The 24206-nt window shown below is 37.4% G+C and overlaps 1 protein-coding gene across 5 annotated transcripts in view; it reads left to right on the top strand.

The window, feature by feature from the left end:
* Positions 1–24206, top strand: part of LOC127445234 (dachshund homolog 2-like) — a 50048-nt gene continuing 25842 nt past the window's right edge. For all 5 annotated transcript variants that reach the window (XM_051705137.1, XM_051705140.1, XM_051705138.1 and 2 more), the window contains exon 1: positions 1–2510. In XM_051705137.1, coding sequence (XP_051561097.1) covers positions 2068–2510 — 443 coding nt within the window. In that variant the 5' untranslated portion in view covers positions 1–2067. The remainder of the gene's footprint in view (positions 2511–24206) is intronic.

Genomic DNA, 24206 nt, shown 5'->3' with positions numbered 1-24206 from the left:
GCAAGAATCTGTAATAGAAATGAAAACAAGTAGTCTGAATGCTTTTCAACAAAACTACTGTGAAATCTGAATCTGAATAATTAAATATATAAATCATGTGTCCATTCTGATTGATTGTGCACCTTATGTCTCAGATAGATGTTCAGTCCAGTTGCAGTTAAATCCAGGTGTAGAAATAACTTTATAGAATTGCCATGCATGTCTTAATGGGAACACAAATGTGGTTAAAAGGATGTGTGGGATATTTTCATGGCATTTCTCTCAGGATTTCTAAATAGTCCCAGGAGTGGGTACACAGAAGTCTTTCCACAGACACATCCAGATGTATGAGTGTTTTTCCCAGTGATGCTGAACAGATGGCATTCAAACGCTTGAGTACCTGAATTACTCTGACCTATAAAAGATAAAGCTGTTTCTTCTGTTGCCTGAAGATCTAATCTTGCTTCTTACGGTATTCCATACTTTATTTTTGTCACTCACTGTGTACAGTTAATACACACTGTACAAAATGGGTAGTTGTTGGGTAGTTGACCAATAACATGGCCATGAACGTTTTTTTTTTTTTACGTCAAAATTTAGGTTTTAAAATTTCAGAGTGACTATTGCACTAGTTGTAAATAGCACCTATCACACATCACAGATGCTTGCACTCAAATAGACTGGTGGAAACAGTAATTGAATACAGACTACAACCTTATCACTGCAGTGGTGCGGGTTGTTACGCCGGTGTAGGTGTGCTTTTTTTTTTTTTTTTTTTTTCGTGCGGACAACACAGGTTCGAATCCGGCTTTTGTCCCACTTTTCCCCAACTTGTTTCCACTATTAATATTTCCTTTAATACTACTTAAAATAATACATAAAAATGAATATAAATGTTGATTTTCTTGCAGTGATTTGGTCACAGTGAAGTTAAGTTAGCTGAGAGAAAGGTCTGATCCTGGTTAAAATAACCATGTTTTTACTATAGTACTTAATATTTTTGCAATTTTTCTTTTTTCTTTTTTTTTTTTTTTTCTTTTTTGGTGGTAGCCATACTTTTAATGCAATTAAATATGGTGTTACTACAGTAATATGCTGTTAATATATAACCATGTTTAATTTTGTGGTTACAATGATTTTACTATACCAAGGTGATATTATGGTTATTGTGATAAAACCATGGTTAATTTTTGTAAGGGAAGGTTAGGTTTACTTATTGTAAATAGCGTCTATGGCTATTTGCACTAAATGCAAATAGCCTCTGCCTTAAAATGTATATGAGTGCATAAGGCAAAGTGTATGTTAGGTGCTGTAACTGGTCATGTTTTTTCATCATTCTAATCGCCTTTTTTTTTTTTTTTTTTTTTTTTTTTTTTTTTCAGTTTAAACAATCCAATGGTGTGACTGTGACATGTACAAATATTCCATGGAGTTTCTCAATTTATCTGAGGTCAAAAAACTGCATTTATTATAATTATACATGATTAGAACATTGTTGGTTAAAATAGTTTGAGATGAAGTCACACTTCAGGATACTGCTGCCACATCTTCGTTTTCATCTTTATCTTTTTTTTCCTTGAGCAATAACAGTGGACATGTGTAGTTGCTTTTATTTGTAGTCAAGACTTTAAAGTATTTGCCTATACAGAAACTGACTTTCAAAAATATAAATCTACCCTGAGAAATAGCCTTTTCGCTGGAGTAAGATCTGTGACATCTCGCCCCTATGTCGTCTGAAACGGAACATACAGTAACAGCTAAAAAGACTCATTGAGATGCACTGCTCAATAGGGGAGGAGTTCTGCAATTTCTCGACCTCCAGTGAAGTATTTGCCTATAAATTGGAGCAAATGCGGTTGGCAAAACAGAACATCATTCTTCCAGTCAGAGGCGGGGCCAACCGAACCGAGAAACGCTCAGTTCATCTTTATTTTCACACGGGTAAAGAGAGGCGCTAGGATCAGTGGTGTCCGCTTGCTCACTGGACATAGTGCCAAAGAAAGAAAGAACGGGTATGAAAAGAGTGAGTGAAAAGGAAATTGAGAGCCTAAAAGAACACATTGGGAAAATTTATTTGTATTGACCACTATGGCCGTTCCTGCGACTCTTCCGGTTCACTCCGGCACTTCTGCGGTGTCCGGTAAACTCTTCAGGACAGACCCGTTCTACACGAGTCCCGCTGACTCGCCGCGACTGATAAACTCCCTGAACGAGACGCTTCTGAGCGGCGCGGCGACCAACGAATGCAAAATCGTGGAGGTGCACGGGGTGAAAGTTGCTTCTTTTAACGTCGATGGACAGGAGCTCATTTGTCTACCGCAAGTCTTCGACCTTTTTTTAAAGCACCTCGTCGGCGGACTGCACACCGTGTACACGAAACTCAAGCGTTTGGATATTAACCCGGTGGTGTGCACTGTGGAGCAGGTGCGCGTGTTGCGCGGACTCGGTGCCATCCAACCCGGAGTGAACCGCTGCAAACTCATTTCGAGAGAGGATTTTGAGGCGCTGTACAACGACTGTACCAATGCAAGGTTAGTGTAGTGATGCTTCAAGCAAATGTCTGCTGTTTTTTTTTTTCATCAGTCACCTTATTAACCACGCTTATGCAATAACTTCTAAATTGCATTAGACTCTTACATGACAAAATTATCATATGTGGATTTCAATATAATGGATAAACATGACATAGATTTTTTATTTATTTATATGTTTATGTATTATTAGCGTGAATCAATACGCACTGTTTAGATGTTTACAAACAGGCTGTATTTTAGACAATAGTGTAGTTGGAAAGAGGAACAGAGTGTCCCGTTATGCTGCTGCGCTCTGGGCAACTACATTCATTCCTCTTGAATCATTTCAAATGAGAGCCGACAGCAACAAGTGGAGCGTCACTTATACTTTTCCCTCCCAATATGTGTGCTTTCTCTTTACAAATAATGTAGGCTACAATAACGGGCACGTATAGAAACGTTATCTTAATGCCACAAATCAAATGTTTTCTAAAACTTTACTTTCAATTTGTTAAAGCGTGTCCCCATCCTCTAATTGGATGGAACAGTTACGTCAGAAATCATTAGTCCTGTGAATACACATTGTGCGTCAGCTTGTGAATTTTTCGTGGCCAAAGTGTAATTGGCGTTCTTTGAAGCCAAGTGCATGCTTGTCCTGTTCGATCTCTTTTAATCCTCGCGTACGAGACACAAATCAATTTTCCATTTTCTCCGTGTGATGTGAAGGCATGGTCATTGGTCATCTTTGTATCCATCATCTGCACAAAGCGTGCTTATTTGTACTTATAAGTGGGTTAGTTGAGTCTGCACTACATAAACGAGGTGCACAAGTACATAATTTTGTGTTTTCCTACTTGTCGAGCGCTCATGCCTTATTCCTAAAATGAAAGACTCCTCTAAAGGGGCGTTCACACAGGACACGTTCTAGCGTTTCTCCTGCGCTATTTTCCAAATGTTGGTCAATGTACACATGCGTCAGACAGAAGAATTTGGCCGTTGCGTCGCGTCTGTTTTTTAACGTCTAGATGGATTTCTGATTGGCTGAGGCTATTTGCACTAATTGCAAAAAACTATAGATGCTATTTGCACTTGTGCAAAAAACGCATCTTAGAGCAAAAAAAATAAATAAATAAATAAATAAATAAAAATAAATAGATACATAAAATAAAATAAAAAATTCTATCCCGTTTTCTCCCCAATTTGGAATGCCCAATTCCCACTACTTAGTAGGTCCTCATGGTGGTGCGGGTACTCACCTCAATCCAGGTGGTGGAGTACAAGTCCCAGTTGCCTCCATTTCTGAGACCATCAATCTGCGCATCTTATCACATGGCTCGTTGTGCATGACACTGCGGAGACTCACAGCATGTGGAGGCTCATGCTACTCTCCGCGATCCACACACAACTTACCACGCCCCCATTAAGAGCCAGAACCAGGTGGCTCGCACAAACCTAACACTTACAATGCAGTATTAATATTTTACTGTATATATTAATATATAAGTATAAGTATTACATTAATATAAAAGTATTCTATACTTGTATTGTAGTATTTTAAAGATTCAAGTATTGCAAATTAATTGCAAAATTTTACAAAATTATCTGCAAAAATAAAGGGCATCTTGTGGAGCACTTGCTTCTGTTTCACACATGACAATAAAAGACTGAGCACAAGCTGGTCCTGAATAAATTATTTAATCAATTGCGTGGACGTGTCTCTCACGTCCCCCGTGGCTGCTGCACCCTTGACTGACACCCTAACCCTCCCTTACAAAAATTAACCATGGTTTAACTAGCCTACAATAAACATATCACCATGGTATTTTGTATTAAAATCATAGTAACCACAAACTTATACTTGATTACTTTATTAACACCATATTACTGTAATAACACCATGGTCAGTTGCATTAAAACTATGGCTTCTGCGAAAAACAAACAAACAAAAACAACGACACATGGTTACTTCAAATGTACTATAGTAATGGTTTATTTTACTCTATAAAAACTTTCTCTCATGGTCTTAAGTAAATCAACCTTTATATTAATTTCTTTTTATTATTATAAGTAGTATTTATTTATTTTTATTTTTCTCCCCAATATGGAATGCCCAATTCCCAGTGCACTCTAGGTCCTTGTGGTGGTGTAATGACTTGCCTCAATCTGGGTGGTGGAGGACGAATCTCTGTTGCCTCTGCATCTGAGACCGTCAATCCTTGCATCTTATCAGGTGGCTTGTTGACCGCATTACTGCAGAGACATAGCATGTGTGGAGGCTTCATGCTGCTCTCTGTGGCATTCATACACAACTCGCCACGCGCCCCACCGAGAGCGAAAACCACATTATGGCGACCATGAGGGGGTTACCCCATGTGACCTTACCCTCCCCTCCCTAGCAACCGGGCCAATTTGGTTGCTTAGGAGACCTGGCTGGAGTCACTCAGCACGCCCTGGATTCGAACTTGTGACTCCAGGGGTGGTAGTCAGTGTCTTTACTTGCTGAGCTACCCAGGCCCCCTTATTATAAGTAGTATTAAAGGAAACATTAAGAGTGGAGATAGGAAACGGGATGGGAAAAAGTGGGACAAAAGGCAGATTCTATAATAGGTCATATGCATGAAAAATAGCACATCCACACTGTTGTTACAACCCACACCACTGCAGCCACACAAAGGCTGCAGTTTGTCTTCAATTTCTGTGTTTCCGCCAGACTATTGGAGTGCAAAAAGCTGCACTGTGTGGCAGGTGCTATGTACAACTATTGCAAATAGTCACTCCGTTTTCATTGTTTGGTGTAGGAGCGCCATGTTTTTTAGACGCTTTGTCAAGAATTTCAGCTGTTTAAAATGTGTTGTTGTGAAAGACCCCTAAGAAAGTAAGTCAAAGTAAAAATCGGTCAACATGTAAAAATGCACATTGAGAGCCTTTCGTTCCATTCTGCTGCGCTTTGTTTAGCTGTTCTTGAGGGCGAAAACACGTGTTGTGTAAACTCTCTCTAATGGTGTATAGATGTAAAGCATCTGCAACATAATCATTGTAAATTATATGAAATGCATTGAGATGTGTTTATCCTTTTAATGACCTCGATACTTTGCTTGTTTTTGATATTTGTAGCATGATGCGCTCTAAGAATTTCCTTTCTAAATGATTTGTCAGTGTGTGATTATAAAAAGACAGGACATTTGAGTTATTTACCTTGTAAAAAGGCTGATATTACTTAACCAGCAACATTAATAATAATTCAGAAGACTTCTAGAGACAGTCATTCTCTACCGAAAGAGAACCAAAGACCAAATATGTTGAATTTAGCCTAATAATTTTATACATTTATGCATTTAATTTAAGTAACAGCACTAATCTGTTTTATCTTAATCCTCTCAGAGTGAGTAACTTCATGACTGTACATATTGTAGTGTGTTTTGTGCAGTTCTGTGAAAACACTGGGATCGTGTAACAGTCACAGAGTTAAGTTACGGTCGTGCTTTATCCTCAACAGACAAAAGGTTAAAGTATGGCGCTTTGAACGTGATGTCTTAATCCTTCTCTTTGTTGTGGTCTGTTTGTGCAGAGACCATAACTGAATAGAGGGTAGATATACTGTATTGTCGTATTAGGCCATGTGTTTTGAAGAGAGTCTGTCATCATGTTTCAAAGGGTTTTTAGGAGACATTCAAAGGTTTACACAACATATTGTATGGGGTGTGAAAGTCAAAACTCTGCTGACCTGGTTAAATTAGGAATTTCCTGATTTGAAATGGAGTTTGAAATTATATAGTAAGACTATATGATTCTTTAATGAACTTAAAGGACTTATCTAATTAAATAGCAAATGGTTCATGGTTTTCTGTAAACAACCTAATATTTTCATTTAAATGATTATTAGTATACAGATTAAGAACTTTATACAACAATTAATTAGTATTTCTTTTGCATTTACACAATGTATAGAATGTATAGAACATTCTCTATCTTTTTTTTTCTATAAACTTATTGATATTATATTAATTTACTGTGTGGGGTGGGGGGAATCGTATGATTCCAAGAAGAGCAATATTATTTTTCATTACTGTAATGAGAATTTAGTATCGGTCAGATTTCATCTTTGTATTCTCTGAATTATATTATGTTTCCTAGCAGATGACTTACACTTGTGTGCATGTGTGAATTGCTTATTCACCTGTAACATATATGGCAGAAAAGAAGAACACACACACACACAATTTTATACCTCTGTATAAACAGTGATGTCTCACCATACACTGTTTGAGTCCAAGCTAAGAAAACACATATCACTATTATAGGCTCCAAGTGTGGCTCATTTTAATGCTGAGCGAGTCATAATGACCAGTATTTTTTATTATTTTAATTGCACTTAATAAACATGAACATTTATTAGGTGGAATTTGCAAACCACAAGTTTATTAAGCACAATTTTAAACCAAAAGATTTAGTAGAATAAAACATGGTTACGTCAAAGGATTACAGTACAACAAAGTCATATGGTCAAAGCCTCAGAAATGTCATGATCGAGTCGGTATGAAGTGCTTGCAGAAGTGAGTCTGTATATGGGGATACTGTAGATAATTACTCTATCATACTTTTCTGTATGGCATCTTGTATCAGACTAGCCTCTGGTCCTGAACTTTCTGGTGAGCTCTGCTTGCTGAGTAACATTTGCAAGGTCTGGGTGTTGAGAGAAAATGAGAGAAGCAGTCATTCATTTGACTCTTTATTGGGTTGTGTCTTAGCTCAGGCTTTGGTCATTCAGTACATTCAGCACTAATGAGCTGCATTAACGGTGCAGTTGTACTCAGTGAGGTTAATGTGTAGCATGCAGTGGACATTTTGATAACACTTAATTACATTTGTCCATATCAGAGGAGGATGTTGGATGGTAAAGTCTGCGTCACAGCTTTGTGCCGCTCTGTCAAGTAAGAGGCTGTAAATATTAGGAACTTCCTTATCAGAGTTTAACTGTTTGAATCAGGTGAACTTCAGGAACATATAGATAATAAAGCACCATTCTGCTTAGAATGTATTCTTTCACAATAAAGTGCTTCCTCGAATGCCTGATTGGTTGCTTACTGGCCAAAGTCAAATGGACCTCTACCCATGATATTCTGGTGCCTTTGTCTCAGGATGGTATGTTATATAATTGTTTCATCCATTTTATCATCGGTTTTGGACTTTTTATCATCCATTCCACCCTTTTATTTAGAAAAGTAAGAGCACATCTGTGGCAGAGAGGAGGGCGGGGCCGTGTCATGATGCTGCTCACCCAGCTCCTAATCAGGCTAATCAAGCCCTCAAGAGGGAAAAGGCAACCGGAGGCGGCAGTTCGAGAGAGAGAGAGAGAGAGTTACGGGCAGCTGCCCTGCATGTGTTTATGTTTGTGTCTTTTTGTTTTATTGGAGGATTACTTGTGTTGTCAGGCCGGTTCTCGCCTCCTCCTTTCCACTGAACTTTGTTACAACATCTCTCCTAAACATAACCTAGTCTCAGAATTAACGTTATTATAACTACATTAAACTTTATTAAACTTAATTTTGCAAACGGACATTTATGTGCTGTGTTCCACATTCCGCCTAAGTTTCCTGGTGAAATTAACTCTAGAGGTGCTACAACAACTGTGAGTTTTATTCACTTTCACACAAATCATGACTATAAGGACTGATTAAAAGTTTTTGCTGTAAATGATTTAATACAGTCAAAAGAAATGCAAATTTTTAAATACTCTCTTACAAAAACCCCAATCCTAAAAGCTCAGGTATACTTCATTTTTTCGAACAAAAACTCCATCTAATATTCACTTTAAAAACCTTGTCTGATTACCATACCATTTCACTCGCTTTTGGCGCCCCCCACTGAACATTTCACTAGGAAACTGATATGAAACCATGTAATGAAGCACATATTTTCATTTTGTACAGGGGCGCCCGCAGGATTCTGATCCATTGTATGCAGAAAACGTAAAATTTGTAATCATTACCCGTATTTGGACCCAATTGTTGCCACAGTCATGTAATGTTCATGAAATCAGGCTGCCTAAACAAGCCACACAATCTGAGCTATCATTCATGTGCTAATGATAATGGTGTGGGACGAGTTATGCTCTGAAGTTTAATAGGATTTGGGCTTTGTTCAGAGCAAGCATCACAAATACATCACAAAGTCAACATTACACAACTTCATGACACGTGAATTTGACATGATGCTTCTGAATGCTCAGGTACCCTGAAATCGGCCCCATTCTCCTGAATTACTGACATGCGACACCCACCATTAGACACTTTTGCTTCAGTTCAAATGTGTTCACCTTTCCCTGTGGCAGTACTGATAGCGCATTGAGCAAGCAACCTCCGAGTCATGGGTCCTGGTTCTATATAACCAGGAAGTAATCTCTTTCAAATAAACATTCTTTTATTTATAGAATTAATTATATACATTTTTTATTTAAAATGACAGTTTTACCCCACTGACGGTCATGTTTAAGGCCAAAGTATACTTTGGTTGTCCGTGTTGCTAATCGGAACATTTACAGAATGCTTGAAGCACATTTCGTCATCAGCACAGTCAGCATGGAATGTCCGTGTGCTTTCCAGATTTTCCGAATGTCCTTGTCTGTATAATTTCTTTATTAGTATAGTCATTTTATTAGAAACGCAGTTTTTTTTCTCCCCAATTTGGAATGCCCAATTAGCAATGCAGTCTAAGTACTCATGGTGGCGTAGTGACTCGCCTCAATCCGGGTGGCGGAGAACGAATCTCAGTTGCCTCCGCATCTGAGACCGTCAACCCGCGCATCTTATCACGTGGCTTGTTGAGCGCATTACCGCGGAGACATAGCACGTGTGGAGGCTTCACGCCATCCACCGCGGCATCCAAGCACAACTCCCCACGCGCCCCACCGAGAGCGAACCACATTATAGCGACCATGAGGAGATTATCCCATGTGACTCTACCCTCCTTAGCAACCGGGCCAATTTGGTTGCTTAGGAGACCTGGCTGGAGTCACTCAGCACGCCTTGGGATTCAAACTCGTGAACTCCAGGGGTGGTAGTCATGTCTTTACTCACTGAGCTACCCATGCCCTCTAGAAATTCTGTTTTGAATGACCTTACAGCATGGCGATTATATTTGTTCTCCCTTATGAAGTGCCCTCATCATTTAGGCCATTTGGAACATTGGAAAAGACAAAGAGGATCACAAAGCAATCGTAGTGCGCATGCGTTGAACATGTTCGTATTTGCTCGCAATCAAAAGAGTATACTTTGAAAGGCTGAGCGCTCAACCGTGTGCGAGATGACCCGAAGTATACCCGAGGGGTTATGGTTAGAGTGTAGGGTTAATAAAATTTGCATTTCTTTTGACTGCATTACATAATTTACATCTAAAAATACAACTCACTTTTGCTGCCACCCTGTGGATAATTCACCTCAACACTTCCAGCTTTTGCCACTGGGTGCAGTGGTTTGAATTTCAGTAATCACAGAATGATTTCAGTAGCAGAACTTTCAACCTCCTGTTGCCGAATTCACAGTGTTATTAGTCTGAAACAGGTTATGGACATAGCATTTTCCTTTGGGCTCTTTCAGAAATCTATACATTTATTATCAAAATTGTGTTCATTCTTGGGAAGATTTTAAATAATCCACTTGGAATATCTAAATGTGTAACTGTGAAGGTATGAGCCATTTTTCCTCTGCTGTTTGATCCAACTGGTTTTGTCCATTTAACCAAACAGCAAGACAATAAAAGAGACTTTTCTAAAGAGTTTTCTTTACCATTTGTGGAGAGATAAGACCTTTGTTTAGCGATTGGTTGCGAAGGGAATTTGTGTGTTATGCCAAGCGATTAGCTGATTGTGAGGTGCTAAGTGACAGGTTAGCATGTTAAGTTCCTGAGATACCAAACGATACAGGATTGAAGCTGGTATCTTTATATCATGACCTGTCCCTTGTGAGGTTCACAGATGCATAAATGAATGATCCCGTCTAGACGAAACAAGAGTCAGCTTGTTTTCAGGCTAAAAGATCCTTGCTGATTTCCTTTAGCCTTAGCAACATGACCTGTTTATGACTTCTGTTGAGTGTTTCACCCGTAAATGTTTGCAGTGTGGTCGTGTAGACGGGTAACATGCGAATGGATAGATGCATTGTGATAATATTTCTGTTCACCTTTCTTATCAGACTGAGGGAGATAAGCTGCTGTAAAACAGTCCGTTTCCCCTTAAGACTGTCAAGCAGACAAACACACACTCGCATAAACACATGCTCTGCCCTCCCCACCCTCTTTCCTGTAGAGGTGTGGATGTTATGGATGGATGTTAGACACACGATAAGCCCTCTCTTTCTACTCACATCTCCATTTGACACAGAAGAAAAAAGTTACTCAAGTGGAGCATGAAACTATTCTGTATGTGCAAAGATCTTGCCATACCTTCAACTAGTTGTTTTAAGCAAAACACACAAGAATGAATATTGTTGCCCTGTGCACATTATAGGAAGAGTTCACCCTTAAATGAATATTCTGTCATTTTTTACTTAAAAAATCTTCGGATTCAACACCTCATGCAAGCAGTCTGTGCTGATGATGAAATGTACGTCACAGTACTGTGCACGTTCTGATCAGCAACGTGGACAACCAAAGTATACTTTGGCCTTAAATGAATATTCCTGGTTCAATACAAGTTCAATCGACAGCATTTATGGCATAATATTGATTAATTAATTTCGACTCGTCCCTCTTCTTAAAAAAAAAAACAAGTAGCAAAAACTGGGTAACAGTGATATTACAATGGAAGTGAATAGGGGCCAATTTTTGAACGTTAAAATACTTACTGTTTTAAAAGTATAGCTGCAAGATGTAAACAATATCTGTGTTAAAATGATTTTAGTGTGATAAAATCGCTTACTAATCTTCCCTGTGTAATTTTACAACTTTGTTGCCATGACGATATACTGTAAACAAACCCTACAACCCTAAAATGACTGTGTAAAAAAATAAAATAAATAATGCAATTGAGTTTTAACAGAAGAATTAATGTAAGTGCTTTTATAAAAATATAAGCTTCACATTTCTGCCTTTAAACCCTCCAAAAAATGGCCCCATTTACTTCTGTAGTATACCTCATTGTAACCTCGATTTTTGCTTTTTTAAAAGTCTAAACTATCTTTTGTGGTAATCAACATTATGCCACAAATGCTGCCTCATGTGACTCATTGCTTTATTCCATTACTGACTGCTCTGTTGTAATGCATTCTTCCAGTTCCACCCACGCTTGCTATCTGGCACCTTTGAGAATGCTGCTCGCGTCTCTCTGTCTGATCACAAGGTGTCATCCCTGACTGTTGACTTGGCACTTTGACACACACACACACACACACACACACACACACACACACACACACACATACTATGTTTTTATATCATTGTGGGGACTCTCCAAAGACTTCCATGCATTTTTTGGATTTTATACAGATCTAACAATAATTTCTATCCCCTAATCCTAACCCTACCCCTAAACCTAACCCTCATAGAAACCTTTTTGCACTTTTACATTTTCAAAAAAACATCGTTTAGTATGTTTAATAAGCCATTTCCCTCGTGGGGACCGCTGGCTGGTCCCCACAATGTTGGTGATCTCAGGTTTTACTATCCTTGTGGGGACATTTGGTCCCCACAATGTAGAAATAACAATGTGTACACACACACACACACACGTTGGTGCGGCTATCTTTATGAGGACTCTCCATAGATATAATGATTTTTATATTGTAAGAACTATAGATTCTATCCCCTAACCCTACTCCTACCCCTAAACCTAACCCTCACAAAAATCTTTTGCATTTTATTTTTTTTTTTTGCATTTCTGCATTTTTACATTTTCAAAAAAACACAGTTTATTATGTTTTAAAGCAATTTGAATTATTGGGACACTAGAAATGTCCTCATAAACCATATTTATAGCATAATACCCTTTGGTTATTGGTTTGCAAATATGTCCTCTGTCAAAAAGGACAGAGAGGCAGTAGGAAGGTAGAGAGAATTGAATAAGCAAATAGTTTATAATGCAATAGGAAACCGGAAGATTGGGGAGATGGAGAGAGAAATATTGATGTGGTTAAAGCACAGAATTCAGAGCATTTCAATTATATTCGACTAACATGACTGAAAAAGTAGTTTTTAAATGAATTTATAGTATTCTTTAAATGCATCCCCTAATGTATCTTGGACAGGAAAAAGAAGACAAGCAACTTCAGACCACTTACAGTTTCTTCAGAATATGTACAAATCTTGTTTACTGTACAGCTGTGTTAAGCACAAATATAATTGCCCATAGATGAATAGAAAACAGAAAAAAATGTATTCCCCCTCTTAATTTCACTAAATCCATTTTGGCCCCTTCATTTTCTAAATTTGACCCACATACATGCACCCACATTAATATTAAAGTAGTATGTTTTAGTACATAACAGCATATCACTAAATGTAAAGATTAATCTGTCTAAGGTTAAACTAATTTATCATGGAATATTGACACCCACACAAAACCTCACATAGGCCTGGTTAATATACTGAACATACGTTTGCTATGAATATGCATCACTCTCATGAAACAAACTTGGTCATTTTGTTCTAACACATTTCTTTATTTACACAAGCAATAATAACGAACACGCTTGAAGCCACCAGTTGTTGTTTCCTCTCTCCCCCTCTTCCTCTTACACTTTATGAATAGAAATCAGCATTTATGTTTTCTGTTTGCTTCTGTGATTCTTTTTAGAACAAGAATGAATGCCGTCTTTGTGTGGTCAAGGAAGAGAGCGGCAGATAAACTGTGCCTCTCTTTCTCTCTGTCCATTTGCCTCTCTGAGGCTGTCGCTCAATGCATTTATACAACTGGTCTCAATTTAATAAATAATCCGTAGATAATTTGTGTTCAAAATTCACATACACCATATACGGTATTAGGTCAAATTACATTGCAGTGTGCATATAGTGCAACAAGTTTTTACATATTGTTTTTAAATAATAATAGTATTTTATTGTTTTATTATTATTTATTTTATTATTTATATAAATAATTTACTATTATTAATAGTAATTACAAATTATTAACAAAAATAATAATAACAATAATGATTATTGCTTAAATGATCAAATAAATAAATTATTGTTGTTGTTATTAATAACAATTATTTTATTATTTATTTTATTATTTAAACAGTTATTATAATAATTATTATCATTAATATGTTACTAATTATTTTAATAATAATAATAATAATAATTTGCATAATAGTCTATTTTAAGTGTTATATATATAAAAAAGAAACATCCCTTTTTCAGGACACTGTATTTTAAAGATAATTTTGTACAACTCCAAATAACTTTACAGATCTTAATTGTAAAGGGTTTAAACAATGTTTTCCATGCTTGTTCAATGAACCATAAACAATTAATGAACATGCACCTGTGGAACAGTAGTTAAGACACTAACAGCTTACAGACGGTAGGCAATTATGGTTACAGTTATAAAAACTTAGGACACTAAAGAGACCTTTCTACTGACTCTGAAAAACACCAAAAGAAAGATGCCAAGGTCCCTGCTCATCTGCGTGAACGTGCCTTAGGCATGCTGCATGGAGGCATGAGGACTGCAGATGTGGCCAGGGCAATAAATTGCAATGTCTGTACTGTGAGATGCCTAAGACAGTGATACAGGGAGACAGAAAGGACAGCTGATCGTCCTTGCAGTGGCAGACCACGTATAACCTCTGCGGGACAGGTACAGGATGGCAACAATAACTGCCTAAGTTACACCAGGAACACACAATCCCTCAATCAGTACTCAGACTGTCCGCAATAGGCTGAGAGAGGCTGGACTGAGGGCTTGTAGGCCTGTTGTAAGGCAGGTCCTTACCATAGGCACAAACCCAACTTCGCTGGACCAGGCAGGACTGGCAAAAAGTGCTCTTCACTGATGAGTCGCGGTTTTGTCTCATCAGGAGTGATGGTAGGACTCGCGTTTATCATCGAAGGAATGAGCATTACACCAAGGCCTGTACTCTGGAGCGGGATCGATTTGAAGGTGGAGAGTCCGTCATGGTCTGGGGCGGTGTGTCACAGCATCATCGGACTGAGCTTGTTGTCATTGTAGGCAATCTCAACGCTGTGCGTTACAGGGAAGACATCCTCCTCCCTAATGTGGTACCCTTCCTGCAGGCTCATCCTGACATGACCCTCCAGTATGACAATGCCACCAGCCATACTGCTCGTTCTGTGCATGATTTCCTGCAAGACAGGAATGTCAGTGTTCAGTGTCCATGGCCAGCGATGAGCCCGAATCTCAATCCCATTGAGCACATCTGGGACCTGTTGGATCGGAGGGTGAGGGCTAGGGCCATTCCCCCCACAAATGTCCGGGAACTTGCAAGTGCCTTGGTGGAAGTGTGGGGTAACATCTCACAGCAAGAACTGGCAAATCTGGTGCAGTCCATGAGGAGGAGATGCACTGCAGTACTTAATGCAGATACTGACTGTTACTTTTGATTTTGACCCCCCCTCCATGTTCAGAGACACATTATTCCATTTCTGTTAGTCACATATCTATGAAACTTGATCAGTTTATGTCTTAGTTGTTGAATCTTTTTATGTTCATACAAATATTTACACATGTTAAGCTGAAAATAAAAGCAGTTGAAAGTGAGAGGACATTTCTTTTTTGCTGAGTTTAGATTTTGAAAAAACTCTTAACAAAAGTATGCGTAAGAGTAATATGATGCTTGCCTAAGCAAACACCAGTAATTGTACTATTATTTGTATTATAATTAACAGTAAGACTTCAGGGCCTGCATTGTGTTATTTTCAAAATACCCTGCATTCACTAAATCTATTGTACCTTTATACAAATATAAAGTGTCAGGGGTTGTAAATGATATTGGTTTGAGTATTGAATGAATTCATTCTCAATTCATCTCACTGTGATCTTCTAACTCATTCTCTCTCCCACTTTCCTTTTTAGGTTTTTGACACAGATCTTGTGTCTTTTTTCTGTCATCTCCTCTTCTCACTCAAATGAAAATAAGGGAGTGTAATTAGCCCTTCTGTGGTCTACACAAAACCGTGTGCATGTGTGTGTGCGCGAGCGGACGTTTGTTTGTGTGTGCCGCTTGTCTATTCTTATTTTCATACTTGATAGCAGTAGAGGCAAAGGACTGCATAAATTCAATACCTAGTTGAAATTAAAAGAAAGTAAAGAAGACAAACCTGACCAATCAATAAAGGGAGGGATTCCCTCCAGAGTTGTGTTCGATGACATCATAGTAGAAAATAACATTCTAAACACAAAGAAACAGACGCTCTCAGTGTTATCAAAGCATTGTTCAGGCATTTGAAAGAAAGTCCTTCAAATACAATGCATGTCACTTCAGTGGTAATGTAATAAAGTGGATTGACTATTAAATAAAAAACAAGAAAGTCACTCAATGGAAAGTAATATTATTAAAAATATGTCTGTATTCTCTACAGTTGTGCAAGGAGAGTTAATCGTAATAGCTGAATGTCATGAAACCAGCCAGGAACGTGTCCCACCCGGTTCATATTTTATCCCAAAGTCAAAGAAAAGAAATAAGAAATTTGATTTTGCTTCAATTAGAAGAAATATTTTTTGCATTGTAAAATTATTTTCTTGACAATTAAAAAATAATCCGGGTTCAATACAAGTTAAGCTCAATCGACAGCATTTGTGGCATAATGTTAATTTCGACTCATCCCTCCAAAAATCGAGGTTATAGTGAGACTCTTACAATGGAAAGTGAATGTGGCATATTTTTGGAGGGTAAAGGCAGACATTTTAAGCTTAAAATGTTATAAAAGCACTTACATTAATTCTTCTGTTAAAACTTGTGTATTATTTGTGCTGAAAAGATGTTTTAAATGTAAAATTTGCTATAACTTTACACAAAAAATGTTAGTAAGTGACATTAAAATTATGTGCACACACATATTGTTTACATCTTGTGGCTAAACTTTTGAAACAGTGAGTATTTTAACGTTCAAAAATTGGCCCCATTCACTTCCATTGTAAGTGCCTCACTGTAACCCAGATTTTAGCTTTTTTTAAAGAAAAGAAGGGGCAAGTCAAATAGATTTGTGTGGTAATCAATATTATGCCACAAATGCTGTTGAATGAGCGTAACTTGAGCGTAACAATGAAAGTAAATGATCTGGTCAGATATACTGTATCTATATAAATATCTCCTAAAGGTAACAAGTGGTTATATTCACTTTCTACTGTACAGTGTTGTTAGTTATCAATTATGAATGAAAAGAGGAACTGCAGTGAAGTGCTCTGGTCAACACCTATGCTATCTTTCTGATATATATCTTGGCAATAAATACTAGACCTAGCCTCTGTTTGTATGTGTGTGATGGACAAAATGAATAGCTGTTGAACTGTGTGTTTGTGTGTGTGAGTTTGCCTGTGCTTTAGTAATATGTCTTTGATCTCATGGGGAATCCTCCCTTGTCCTCCATCTGCCACCAATCATAGCCAATGACAGAGTATTGATTGAGAAGAGGTTTCCATAGTAACAGGCTCTTGGGTGTGGTCTGAGATATGTTTTAAGCAGAGCTGAAGGTGGGGAGATGGGGGGGGGGGGGGTGTCTTGGTCTTTGACAAAATGTAATTATATTTTTACCTGGACTCTTGGGCAAGAGTCACATCAAGACACATCTACAGAGAAAGAATTTTTTTTTTTTTGTATTTACAGTGATACATTGAAAGAGTGATACATAACATTAAGATCTCTTATACAGCCCTATATGTGAGTGAGCATGTTTAATTCAGGTAAATAAGATTGATTGTCCATGAATGTGGGAAAAACTCTTTTGTACATGAAATAAATAAATAAATAGTAAAAAATTAAAATAAAAAGAATTCAAAAAGAGATTTTTTTTATTTTATTATTATTTTTTTATTTATTTTTATTTTTTTGAGTAAATATTTTTCCAGACATTTTTCTGGGCATTTTTGTACACAGAGACATTAATTAGTCTCAAAATCACAAAGATGTTACCAAAAAAGTTATCTTAAGCACATGCTTTTTTTTGTTTTCTTCATAATTTTGTCTGTTTAATGAAGTTTTAAGTTTTTTTTTTTTCTTTCAGTTTTTTTCAATATTTATTTATGGTTAAGTCAGGAAGTAAGTTAAACCTCATTCCATAATTTTTGTTCTCACTTGAAACACTTTAGTTGCATTATTTATTTTTTGATCAGTAGTCAAGATAGGTAGGATGCCTATATTTTTCCTTCCTCATGATTCCATCTATTTTGTGAAGTGCACCAGTCCATCCTGCAGCAAAGCACCCCCACAACATGGGTTGGGATGGTGTTCTTCGGCTTGCAAGCCTCACCCTTTTTTTCTCCAAACATAACAATGGTCATTATGGCCAAACAGTTAAATTTTTGTTTTATTAGAGCAGAGGACATTTCTCCAAAAAGTAAGATCTTTGTCCCCATGTGCATTTGCAAACTGCTCTGGCTTTTTGGATTTGGCGGTTTTGGAGCAGTGGCTTTTTCCTTGCTGAGCAGCCTTTCAGGTTATTTCGATATAGGACTTATTTTACTGTGGATATAGATACTTGTCTACCTGTTTCCTCCAGCATCTTCGCAAGGTCCTTTGCTGTTGTTCTGGGATTGATTTGTACTTTTCACACCAAACTATGTTCATCTCTAGGAGACAGAATGTGTCTCCTTCCTGAGCTGTGTGGTCCCATGGTGTTTATACTTGCGTACTATTGTTTGTACAGATGAACGTGGTACCTTCAGGCATTTGGAAATTGCTCCCAAGGATGAACCAGAATTGTGGAGGTCCACAAATTTTTTTCTGAGGTTTCTGGGCTGATTTCTTTTGATTTTCCCATGATGTCAAGCAAAAAGGCACTGAGTTTGAAGGTAGGCCTTAAAATACATCCACAGGTACACATCCAATTCAGTACACCTCCTATCAGAAGCTAATTGTCTAAAAAGGCTTGACATAATTTTCTGGAATTTTCCAAGCTGCTTAAAGGCATACTTGCGTACTATTGTTTGTACAGATGAACGTGGTACCTTCAGGCATTTGGAAATTGCTCCCAAGGATGAACCAGAATTGTGGAGGTCCACAAATTTTTTTCTGAGGTTTCTGGGCTGATTTCTTTTGATTTTCCCATGATGTCAAGCAAAAAGGCACTGAGTTTGAAGGTAGGCCTTAAAATACATCCACAGGTACACATCCAATTCAGTACACCTCCTATCAGAAGCTAATTGTCTAAAAAGGCTTGACATCATTTTCTGGAATTTTCCAAGCTGCTTAAAGGCACAGTTAACTTAGTTTATGTAAACTTCTGATCCACTGGAGTTGTGATATAGTCAATTAAAAGTGAAACAATTGTTGGAAAAATGACTCGTGTCATGCACAAAGTAGATGTCCTAAACGACTTGCCAAAACTATAGTTTGGTAATACCGTTTTGCTCAAAAGTATGCATACCCTGAAATTTTGGCATTGATTTTGAAAATATGGCAAAAAAACTGTCTTTTATTTAAGAATAGTGATCATATGAAGCCATTTATTATCACATAGTTGTTTGGCTCCTTTCTAAATCATAATGATAACAGAAATCACCCAAATGGCCTTGATCAAAAGTTTACATACCCTTGAATGTTTGGCCTTGTTACAGACACACAAGGTGACACATACAGGTTTAAATGGCAATTAAAGGTTAATTTCCCACACCTGTGGCTTTTTAAATTGCAATTAGTGTCTGTGTATAAATAGTCAATGATTTTGTTAGCTCTCACGTGGATGCACTGAGCAGGCTAGATACTGAGCCATGGGGAGCAGAAAAGAACTGTCAAAAGACCTGCGTAACAAGGTAATGGAACTTTATAAAGATGGAAAAGGATATAAAAAGATATCCAAAGCCTTGAAAATGCCAGTCAGTACTGTTCAGTCACTTATTAAGAAGTGGAAAATTCGGGGATCTCTTGATACCAAGCCAAGGTCAGGTAGACCAAGAAAGATTTCAGCCACAACTGCCAGAAGAATTGTTCGGGATACAAAGAAAAACCCACAGGTAACCTCAGGAGAAATACAGGCTGCTCTGGAAAAAGACGGTGTGGTTGTTTCAAGGAGAATAATATGACGATACTTGAAAAAAAATTAGCTGCATGGTCGAGTTGCCAGAAAGAAGCCTTTACTGCGCCAATGCCAGAAAAAAACCCAGTTACAGTGTGCCTGACAACACCTTGACACGCCTCACAGCTTCTGGTACACTGTAATTTGGGATGATGAGACCAAAATAGAGCTTTATGGTTACAACCATAAGCGCTATGTTTGGAGAGGGGTCAACAAGGCCTATAGTGAAAAGAATACCATCCCCACTGTGAAGCATGGTGGTGGCTCACTGATGTTTTGGGGGTGTGTGAGCTCTAAAGGCATGGGGAATCTTGTGAAAATTGATGGCAAGATGAATGCAGCATGTTATCAGAAAATACTGGCAGACAATTTGCATTCTTCTGCATGAAAGCTGCGCATGGTACGTTCTTGGACTTTCCAGCACGACAATGACCCTAAGCACAAGGCCAAGTTGACCCTCCAGTGGTTACAGCTGAAAAAGGTGAAGGTTCTGGAGTGGCCATCACAGTCTCCTGACCTTAATATCATTGAGCCACTCTGGGGAGATCTCAAACGTGCGGTTCATGCAAGACGACCAAAGACTTTGCATGACCTGGAGGCATTTTGCCAAAATGAATGGGCAGCTATACCACCTGCAAGAATTTGGGGCCTCATAGACAACTATTACAAAAGACTGCACACTGTCATTGATGCTAAAGGGGGCAATACACATTATTAAGAACTAAGGGTATGCAGACCTTTGAACAGGGGTCATTTCATTTTTTTCTTTGTTGCCATGTTTTGTTTTATGATTGTGCCATACTGTTATAACCTACAGTTGAATATGAATCCCATAAGAAATAAAAGAAATGTGTTATGCCTGCTCACTCATGTTTTCTTTAAAAATGGTACATATATTACAATTCTCCAAGGGTATGCAAACTTTTGAGCACAACTGTTTTAAATCTGTGGAGTGATAAAAAAATGAGTTTTAATGACTTCAACCTAAGTGTATGTAAACTTCTGACTTTAACTGTATATATATATATATATATATATATATATATATATATATATATATATATATTATAAACTGTATTCAAGTACCATGGTACACGAATATGGTTATCATTCAGTATGTCAAAAATAGTAAAAAATAATGGGTTGTTTGAGTAAAATAATATTCAAATAGTAAGAAACCATTCTTTCATTTTTTATTTTTTTTTTTTACTGGATCATTTTTGTCTCAAAATCACATACAGGTCATATACTGTATATCTAAAGACATTTACTCTTTGCATTTTATAGGCATTTTTTATAGGCTGGTTTGTGCTTGCAGTACTTTTAATGCATTAAAGGAACACATGTATTTCCAGGAATTAAACCCATAACCTTGATTTTTTTTAACAGTCACATAATATCGCCTTAAAGTCTTAATTATATATATGATCAACTAAAATAATAATAACAAATAATAATAATAGTCAAAAAAGTTTTTGAACATTATACAAAAATAATAGTAAAAAAATGTCAAAAATAGTAGTTTGAATTGTAAAATAATTCAAAATAGGAAGAAACCATTCTTTCACTGAATAGATGTTTTTTCTCTGGACACTTTTACACAGGTATGTATGAATTAGTCTCAAAATCACATATCAAATTACACTTTTTTCCTAAGTACACATGTTATCAGTACATGTTCCATGGGAATCGTACCCATGACCTTGCTGTTGCTAGCGCAGTGCTATACCAGTTGAGCTATGGGAACAAAGCACCATGGTATTACCATCTGATACCATCACTGTACCATGGTAATACCATATACTTTTGTTTGTTTAGCCAATGCGTTTCCAGTCCCTAAGAACATTGCTTCACTCAATTTTATGAGAATTTTTACTTGACAAGTGTGTGTGTGTTCTGTGACCTCTGCATGACTGCATCGCTCCCATCAGCAACTCATCCTGTCATTCAGTAAAAAGAGAGCAATTCTTTTCTCTCTGATTGTACAGAACAAAAGAGCTGTCGTCTGTAGATCTGGATTAGCTTTTTTGTGTTTTTGTGTGTGAGTGCGCACATAGAAAGACAGAGCGAGAGAGAGACTGAGAGAGAGAGAGAGAGAAGTGGTATCAAGAGATCAATGAATGAGTCTGCGGCACATCTCCGAGAGCTGTATTACTGTAAGCTTTGTAAATAAAGTTCTTCCTTTTGTCTGTGCTTTTAAGAAAGAGGAAACCACTCACACCCCCGTACATCAACACACCATCCCACACACACTGCACACATTCCTGTTCAGCTGACACAGCGGGTTAGTGGATGTATAAACATTACACACAGGGATGAAAAGAGAGATATGAACAGATGAATCGCTGTGGAAATGCTCTTTCATTCTTTTCTCTCTGGGATTCATCCACATACATTTGTGGCCCATTTGGACATCAAACTAATGAAGCGTTCAGAAAGCATAAACAACCCTTTTGTTTCAAATTCAGAGATTGCCTTCTCAACACCCTTAAATTAAATGTAAACTAAACTACTTAAGTACATTTTAAATCACTTTACATTAAATTTACTGTATGCTTAAAATCCAAAATACTATAGCTTTGATTTAAAAAATGTAAGCAATTGAAAACAGGATTCCTTGATTTTTACATAAAAGAGTTTGATCAACTGTTTTCATATTGCAAAGTGCCTTCCACAGTCCAGCCAGCCTATATCAAGGGATCAGAATGCCATAGAAACTTTTGAATAAACAGCCACCTAGCAACCATCCAGAACACCCTGGCAATGCTCTAGCAACAATCCAGAACATCCCAGTAACCGCATGGCAATGTCCTGGCAACCACCCACAACAGATTTGATTTTGGTGCAGGAAACCTGGATTGTCTAAACCCTAAATGCTAAAAAAGGTGTATGTCCCCTTAAAATAAACCTGCCATCTGGTTCACTTTAACTTCTCATGTCACTTTCGTGTTCTTAAAAAGGGGTCAAGAATGTTATGCTCTCTGCATAGGACAGATTATGCTCTTGTTGTGGGTGTTCACTACCATAGCCATATAAATCAATGAAGGGACGTTAATCTGCAGTGTGTTCCTCTGTCAATCATGGGCCTCTGTTTAAAGGTCTCTCTCTTTTTCTTTCACATTCTTCCAGGGCAAAAGCCCTTCAGTGTCTTTTAACCTTTGACTGCTCAGAAATTGAGTCTCTACCCGGAGATGAACTTTTGGTGTTATAAACAAAAGCATGACAGGCGCGACAAGCTACCGGCTGTTCTTTCTCTTTCTCCTCCTGTTACCCCCACTACCTTGAATGACTGAGCAGTCCATATTTTTGATTTTGGCAATTTCAATTGATTTCAGAGGAGTTGGTCTTTGTTTATTCGGTCGGTAATTGTTTAGTTGGACCATGATTGACAGATGACAGACAAAGTAGGACTTTAAAGTTCACTATTTACTTCCTTAATACACATCAGTTCTTATTATGAATGCTTAATTGGTGCACGTTATTAAAATGTTTTGACAAAAATGTAAATTTGAATTTGCCCCAGAGCATCGAAGTGGCGTCACGGAGCATCAGCTGTTTTGTTTATTCTGTTAAAAGCGAAACGTGACAGCAGATCTGTTTACAGCATATAAACTCTAAAAGCTTTTTTTTTTTTTTTTCTCCAGGCCATTACTTGATATTAATTTAATATGTGAGGGAAATAATGTGTTGTTTTCCAATTGGCACAATGATTTGACCGTGTGTTTTACAGTTTGTGTAGAGTAAGTAATCATATTTCATAAGTTATGGAAACGGAACACTTCTAATTTGTAGGCAAATTAAAAAGCACCTGTTAAGAGTGGGTTATATTGCCTGTATGCATTGTAAAGTCTTTAAAACGTCACCAATTTTGTGTTATTGAGGCGAGTAGTTATTAATTGTTTTGCTGATTTCTTTTTCAGCACGGAACGTCAAAAGTATGCCAAAACATGTTTATGTATTATTATTTAAGCGACTCAAGAGCAAACATACAGTAATTTCCTCATTTATTTTCTGCCTGCAATGCAGGCAACATGAATAATGAATAATATATAACTAAACATGTTTACATGCTTTGAATTAATTTTTGAAGCTACAATAATTTAATAAATACTTTTGAATCCAGAAATTACATTGCTTGCATTGCTTTGTTTATTTATGAAACTTATAGTTAGTATTTTGGCTGTGTACTCACAGAACGGCAACGCAGAACTATAAATGCAAACCAGCACAGGTCAGATAAAATGTCCACTATATGTATTGTGTTGTAAGTTCACTAACAGATTAATACTCGATTGCTACCACATTTTCGACATCACATGGCACACCTGCAGTGTAGACAGCTTTATTAATTATAATGGGAGCCGTCGCATTGTTTTTATTGATAGAATTTGAAAATGGCATTTATAGAATACTGCCATTAACTGAAGGAGCTGTCTGATTCAGGCAAAGCCAGTCTGGTTATTGTTTAAACTAGTAGACTAATCACTTTTAAAAAAATACCATGGTATTACCATTTTTGGACATGTGGGT

The sequence above is a fragment of the Myxocyprinus asiaticus genome, chromosome 8 (genome assembly GCF_019703515.2).
Source record: "Myxocyprinus asiaticus isolate MX2 ecotype Aquarium Trade chromosome 8, UBuf_Myxa_2, whole genome shotgun sequence".
Taxonomy (NCBI): domain Eukaryota; kingdom Metazoa; phylum Chordata; class Actinopteri; order Cypriniformes; family Catostomidae; genus Myxocyprinus; species Myxocyprinus asiaticus.
This window is presented reverse-complemented; position numbering and strand designations above follow the sequence as displayed.